Below are 7,235 nucleotides of genomic sequence, written 5' to 3'. Positions count from 1 at the left end.
AGGGGACATGGACCCCCACCCTGATGCCACCAAACAAGACAAGAGGCAACATCGATCACTCTGATGCTTTTAATAGTGTTAATGCTACAGACACTGCTGGTGCCCTTCTGCCTGGCCTGAGCACTTTTGCCAGTTAAGCCTCACAACAGCCCTGTGAGGTAGGTGGGTGACACAGGTGGTCACCAAGCAAGGAGCCCCAGGGCAGGGTGCACGCTCCATTCCTCCTCTCTGACAGGGAGGTTTGTTTTGTTTAGCCCAAATTCATTTCCACATGCTGCTGCAAAATGTCCTCTGCTCTAGGGTGACAGCACTGAGTCAGAAAGGTGAGGGCTCTTCCTAAATCCCTATTCCCACGAAAAAACCCTCCCCTTTAACATGTCTGGCATTTGATTGAAGTTACCCAAGTCTGCGCTCACTCTGATTTCTGTGGCTGAATTCCCAGGCTCCAAATACTGGGCACAGCAGTTTTCCTGCTGAGAGTAAGCCTCACTCACTTGAGGAAGCCACAGAGCTGCAGCTTCAGCTGCTGTGAGGGGCAAAGATTTTCATGTTTCTTTCAGAACATGATCAAATGCCTTTCTTGGAGCTCAGCAATTTCAGAAGTGAAGGCAGGAGGCAGCAGAACAGGCACCAATGTCAGATAAAGTTTACACCTTTTCACCCAAGTGTGGACAGGCCATTCACCCAGAAACCAGGTGGAAGAAGGACAGAGTGAGCACTGAAGAAAAATTAGGGTTCTCTTCAGGGAGTGAGTGCTCAGCCCTTGCTCAGCAGGGCACAATGTCTGGCCCTCAGATCCCAAAGGGACAGGTAGTGTAGGCTGAGATCGAGGAGGGAAAAAAAAATGCTTTTAGAACATTAGGGTTGAAAATAGGCCAGTGTTGGAAATTTAAGCACGGAAGGTTCTTGGGCAGTGGGTTAAACCAGCCCCTTTAGGATGAGGCCAGGCATGGAGAGAGCAGGGCAGCAGTTGAGGAGGACCCCTTCAAGAGACAGCTTTTGTGCACCCTGCATGTGCCAAAGGATCAGCCAGGCAGATGCAGCACAAACGCCCTCCCAGCCGGCACAAAGCACATGGTTTCCTAGGGATCTCACCCGAAGCTCTGTCAAGTCCATTGCAGCCTGGCCAGTTTTGCACTTAGCAACAGGAGCAAGACAATAACAACCCATGTGTGGCGAAAAAAGAGGTGGGGGCACAAGGCACAAACAAGTGTGAAGGAATCGGTACTGTCTGGATGAGCCAGGTAGATAGCTTACACCGAGCCAGGCAAAGCAGGGACTGTGGAGTGCTCCTGACACCCAGGAATGCCAGGGGAAGGCCTCTGCCCCAGCCCCGGGTGTAGGGAACAGGGAGGGGAGTGAGCAATACCAGGGATCAACACCTTCGCTCCAAACAACAAAGAACAGGAGCGAGAGGACAGACAAAACAGGGAGCAGGCTCCGTGGAAAAGACCCAACGAATTAATTTAATAGCAGTATCCCACTTCAGAGGCTTGGAATTGCACATCACAGCTCTGGAGTGGGACACGGTTTTAATCTGTGAAGCATTAGCAGAAGGAACTGCACCAAGTTAGTCTAAACAGCAAATCCTCATTTCTTTGAAGCAAGCTTGAAGATGAAAGGAGGGTAAGAGTATCCAAAGTATCGGGGCATGTCTTCACTCTGTGCTGTTGGGTGCTCCAAGAGACAGCCTGGCCTTAAAGGGGCATCCAGACAGATACAGGTCACAAAGCAGAGTGCTCTTCCCAGATCTCCCCCATCAGCTTCTGCCTGCACAAAAGCAGCTGAAGGACAGGGCAGGAGCTCTAAATTCAGGGTTCCTGAAAGCCTCAGCCACCAGACAGCCCTGACCTGCCAACGTGTTGACTTAAGCTTGATTTAGCTCTTCTGGCTTGACTGGGAAGTGTACTGTCAAACAAAGGACTTTCCTGTCTGAGCCCACCAGCTGAACAGCAGTTAGGCCTGCAGGAGAGCGATGTCCCCAAGGGACAGGGAAAGCAGTTGAGAAGGCGCTCTGAGAAGCACAAAGGGACACAGCAAGCTGAGCTGCTGTCCTGGCACAGCCTCGTCACTTGGCACCACCATAGCTCTGCTGGGAAGGTCCTGCCACAACTCTGGCTCTGCCGTGGCACCACGTTGGGCTCAGTCCATTTGCTCTGTAGGTGTGCACGTTTCTTGGCAGCTCACATAGAGGGATGATGGCTCCAGGTCCCCGGTCAAGGCTTCCTCTGCCCTCTAGGTGCTCCAAGACCAAGGCTGACATGATCTGTCAGGAGTCAGCTTCTCCAATGCTGGTGGCAGCCAGTCGCTCACACAAGGATGCTTCACTCTGCACATATCCTGGAGACACTGCCTGTCCCAAGCTGTGCCACATGCCAACTGCCTCCTTCCTCCCAAGTGTCTGCTTGCTACTGCTCCACCAGAGCCTTCACTGTTCTCCCCAGAAACAGCCCTTCCCTCCCCCAGCCCAGCCCCTCACCACTCCTGCTAGGAGCCACTCTCCTTCTCAAGGAGATGGGCTTCTCGACGTCCACTGGGCCTGAACACCCCTCGCCCTCTTGGAGCTCTGGGGTAGGAGCCACGCTCCTGGACCCTAGACCTCTCCCACCTTCCACAATCCCAGGGCCTGTGGTGGCCCTGCCAGCTGGGAGCTGCTCTGTGGTCGCTGCGGTTGTATGCCAGGTTCTCCTTCTGCCTGCCCCGGGCCTCGGCCCCCTCCTCTGGGGTCCATCTCTCCACATCATGATGCTCCTCTTTCAAGTCCACTGCCTCTGTTACTGGTGAGGGGTCTTCAGGGCACAACTCCTTTCTTTCAGCCAAGGCACCAGCCCTGTTTCTATTGTGAGGCTTTGGAAACTCCTGGCTGTGCCTCCCACCAGGTCTCCGCTCTGGTCTTCGGCTGAAGCCCCTGGGCCCTCTGGAGCCATGGAGCAGATGACAGCCTTCCTCTGTCGGTTCCTGCAAGCTGCTGCACGACTGCCTGCCCTGGCCTCTGGGGCTGGGCCTCTCCCCTCTGTGCCTCTCCCTCTTGCTCTGTTGCTCCCTGGGCGCAGCAGGCCTCTCAGGCCACCCGGGTTCTGCCCTGGCCTCCGTCCCTCCGGCTGGCTCTGGAGCCGAGGCTTGGCTGGGCAGCTCAGGCGAATCCACAGCACTTGCACTCACCGGTGTCTCAGAGGCAGCAGCTGTTTGGTTTGGATCGACAGCAGACGGAGGCTGAAAGAAAGAAGCCGCTCATTACAAAAGGGACAGAGCAGCCCCACAGCAGATGACAGTGCTCAGTCCTGCAGTCCACGGCCCCCCTCGCCGGTTCTCTGCCCCCCAGTGCCATACCGCCTGGAGGCTGATGAAATAACGGTTCCTCTCTGCTTCAGGGTCAATGATGCCCCCTTTCTCTTGCTGTCTCTTGAAAATTAAGCGCAGTTCTTCTTGGTGCTGCAGCGTCTTGGCATCTGGCCTGTACGGCTCCTGAGCAGCAGAAAGCAAGGTGGGATAAGGGCTCTCTCAACACCTAGCACGAGTAGGCAGCTGGCAATGCCAAGAGCTACTCCCCAAACCCTCCTTTGATCACACAAGGAATGTGGGATACAGAGCACATTTCATAGTCTAGGAGAAGAAAACTCAGGGCTATATAACTAAGCCTACGCTTTGTGGACACATCAAACAATCAGGAGACACCTTGCTAGGTTTTATGAACTGCCCTTTGGATGGGCCGCCTCGGAGGACACAAGAGCATGCAGCGTGTGTTCATTCATCTGTTATATTGTCCCAGAAGAAGTTACCCAGCGAGCGGGCGCAGCTGGGCAGGTGAGCCCCCATCTCTTACCAGTGGGTGCTGCGGGGGCGGCGCTGCCTTCAGAGCACAGAGATCGTAGACGAGGGTCTCCCGGCAGACAGGGCACTGCACACCGACTTCCTGCAGGGAGACGAGAGGTGACACCAAACCCCAGCCATGACCCAGCCCATGTACTGCTGGATAATTCCCAGCCTGGAAGTGGAACAGGGTGGCCTTCTTCACTCTTCGGCCAGGGCAGGGAAGCCCAGGGGGTTTCCAGAAGCATGAAAGCAGCCTGGTGTCTCAACGACTCCTATGGAAGGTGTCTCCACCATGAGGCATGCCAGGCTTTGTGCTCCAGCAGTTGACTGCTGTACAAACCACCTGTCAACACATATGACTCCAGTCCTCCTTAGCCGAGGATCTATTTTTCCCCACTCCAAAGTGGAGCATGTCATCTAGGCTGCACCTCTTTGAAAGGGTTTTGCAGGAAGGAGCCTTTGACTTGTTTCATATTCAGCTGCGCTGTTTGCTGTGCGGCTGACAACTGTTTCAACACCTGCTCAGGCAGGTTTTATCACCCCAGAACATGGGTGATCATGTTTATCCTGCCGCACAGTCCTGCAGTTCGAGGACTAGGGAAGAAGCTCTCTTTTCTAACTCCTATGGTTCCAGAAGTCCCAAAATACTACCAACTCCCATGCTCCCTCACACAGCAGGCACTGACCCAGAGATCCAATAAACCAACTGCTAAAGTACTATAAACTCCCAGGGTAATTTTGATTGGAAAGGGCCCTTGGAGATCACTTGGTCCAATCGCTGCTCTGATTCTCAGCACAGGCATGACACTGACTGTGCTTCCAGGTCAGGCTAGCCCCTCCCTTGCTCCATGTCCCAAATGGGGTGACAGAAACACCATGAGGGCCTGTGCAGAGGGGGAGCCCAGGGCCTGGTACCTGTTTGGGGGATGGCGCCAGGTGCTGCTCTCTCTCCTCCTGTTGCATGAGGATCTCCTCCTCCATGTGCTGGGCGTAGCGGGCCAGGCAGTGGGAGTGGAAGTAGTGGTAGCACTGGGTCTTTGTGAAAGCTTCTCTCTCCTGCAGAGAAGAAAGGGCAGCTTTAAAGGCTTTCCGAGCACAGGGTTGTGTAGCCTCCCCAGATGAGGTGGGCTTTCACTCCCACGTCAGCGCTGGCAGTGGAGAACTAGTGCTATTGCTGGCAGAGACAGAGAACATCTGCTGGGCTTCATCTCTAGCTTCTCAGCTCTTACTGGGATACTGCTCCCTATTCTGAGTGAGAAATACTCCTAATGTCAAGCTGCAAAGTTTTTGTGACTGATTTATCTGCATATGTTCCTGTGTAAGCAGCAGTCTTCTCACTCAATGTGTTCTTCCCAGGCAGGTACCACCTCTCCTTGCAAGCTGCATAAGGCAAGCTGCCTTGTCCCTGCAGATCTCAGCACTCATACAGATGTGTCCCAGTCCCTCCTGACCACCTGTGTGCTGAACTCCAGGTGAGGTTTGACCAACACAGAAAAGTTGAGATGCACCAGCAACTATCCCTAGACCTTACCCACTCCCTTGGAGATGCTCCAGCATTACTTACTGCCCCTATACCCTGTTCTGTAGATGGTTATCTTCAGGGTGACTGGGAGAGTAGCATACACTGCCTTAGGAAGGTCCATGCTGAGTAGCTCTGCCTACAGACCAGGGAGGCAGAGGGCTCCTGAGGCACACCCCAGTTCCAGACCAATATGCCAGGCTTTCAGCCCCAGGCTCCCTGTTCTCTTGCCTCACTTCCCAGTCAGCTTGTAGGGCTGGGGAACACGTTCCTACCTGGAATCCGTAGAGGCAGATCACACACTGGCCATGAGGAATGTTGTTGTCAGTGAGAATCTCCTTCCCCTTCTGCAGAAGCATTAAAGCAAACATTTTACTCCCTGGCCTGCCTGTGGGCGCAGAGCAATCGGGCAATCAGGGACCAGTGTCTGTGGCTGGTCACCCCCATCCTCACCTCAATTAGCTCGTAGAGCACCTCTGTCCCCAGCCTGTCTTCAGCAACACTTCTGAGGGTCTGGGAAATCCTACAGCAAAGCAGCAGCAATACTTAACACAAGCTTAGCCACACCTTTTCACTCTCCCACATACCTGTCACCCCACCAGGATGACAGGAGGAAGAAATAGTGCACTGGCCTTCAGGCTTTGCCTGCAGCGTGAGACAGCTACATGTGCACATGCGTATTCACGTGCTCCCCATAAACCAGTGCACAGGAAGCCTTTGTCCTCAGAGGACTTGCAAGAGCGGGTTTGCTTGAGCTCACCCAGCACCTTTCAGTTTTGGTAAATCTCAGGCTTTGTTTATCTGATGGCAGCCCCTGAGCGGGCCTGGTGGGAGCCACGTCATTCCTGTGCTGCTGGTAGGTACCAGGGTCTCTCTGCACACACTCCACTGCACCAAGGACAGGAGCAGAAAGGCAACAACAGGCTGCCCGAGGACTTGGTTCAGTCCTACCGCTGTCAAAGTGGGACCAACAGCTTCAAAGGCCCAGGGGATTTAGATTACAATTCAGGGGAACCACAGAGGAACAACCATAGGGTGGGCCCCTTGGTGTCAAACTCAGTACCTGTGGCACCAATAAGATTTAAGACAAGGTGATTTAGGGACCTGTATCCATCTGGTAACTGGACACAGGGAGCCAGGTGAATTTGAGAGAAGGCTTTTCCACCAGTTCTGAGTTCCAGATCTCCAGGGGAAAGGATCACCCTCTCCCCTCCCAGCACTCACTTTTGAATTTGCTCATCTGACAGCCCCCGTGGGTTCCTGATCGAGATTTCTGGAGCTTTGTTGGGATACTAGGAAAAAAGAACAACAGCAAAACCAAAACAAACAGCCAAAGCACAACAAGGAAGGCAGAGAGATCCGAGGCAGGCAGGAGCAGGGTCCCGGGGGGCCAGCAGCCTACCTGGGGGGGCACGGAGAGCAGCAGGGTGAAGCGGACATACTGGGAGTCCTGGTCCTGGGCCGTGGCAGGGTGCAGGGTGATGCTGATCTCCCAGGGTTCCCACCTGTGGGGCAGGCCGAGGTGAGGGGGGTGGTGGTGGCGGGGCCGGACCGGGCCGGGCCCGGCGGGAGTGTGAGAGGGGGGATGTGGGCCACGGTACCGACCTGCCGCGGCCCCGCGCCACCCGCAGCTCCTCCAGGTAGATGGACTCCAGCACCTCCACCTCCGGCGGCAGCGCCCTGCGGGGACCGGGCAGGGGTCAGGCCTGGGCTAGGGGTTTAGGGCACCGGGACCAGGGAAAAAAAAAGGCGGGGGGGGGGGATGTTACCAGTCCGTCGCCTCCGCCTCCTCACCGGCCGCCGCCATCTTCCCGCGCGCCCCGGAACCGGAACCGCAGCGAGGGCGCACGCGCGGAGGTGGGGGTTGTTGCTAGGCGACGCGGCGGCGGGGCCGGCGGCGGCC

The 7,235-nt window shown here is 55.4% G+C and overlaps 1 protein-coding gene across 2 annotated transcripts; it reads right to left on the bottom strand.

Annotated features, from left to right (window-relative positions):
• Window positions 1-51: 51 nt before the first annotated feature.
• On the bottom strand, window positions 52-7,165 carry RNF25 (ring finger protein 25). 2 transcript variants are annotated; one of them, XM_074593888.1, is made up of 10 exons: window positions 7,102-7,165; window positions 6,938-7,012; window positions 6,735-6,837; window positions 6,557-6,624; window positions 5,786-5,855; window positions 5,608-5,679; window positions 4,729-4,869; window positions 3,824-3,913; window positions 3,331-3,465; window positions 52-3,213 (listed from the first exon to the last, which is right to left on the bottom strand). In XM_074593888.1, the coding sequence occupies exons 1-10, from the start codon at window positions 7,137-7,139 to the stop codon at window positions 2,488-2,490; spliced, it is 1,518 nt and encodes a 505-aa protein (XP_074449989.1). In that variant the 5' UTR covers window positions 7,140-7,165; the 3' UTR covers window positions 52-2,487. The 2 variants fall into 2 exon arrangements, with proteins under 2 accessions (XP_074449989.1, XP_074449990.1); XM_074593889.1 differs by lacking the exon at window positions 6,557-6,624.
• Window positions 7,166-7,235: the final 70 nt, after the last annotated feature.

This window comes from Larus michahellis, chromosome 7 (assembly GCF_964199755.1).
Source record: "Larus michahellis chromosome 7, bLarMic1.1, whole genome shotgun sequence".
Classification (NCBI taxonomy): Eukaryota; Metazoa; Chordata; class Aves; order Charadriiformes; family Laridae; genus Larus; species Larus michahellis.
This window is presented reverse-complemented; position numbering and strand designations above follow the sequence as displayed.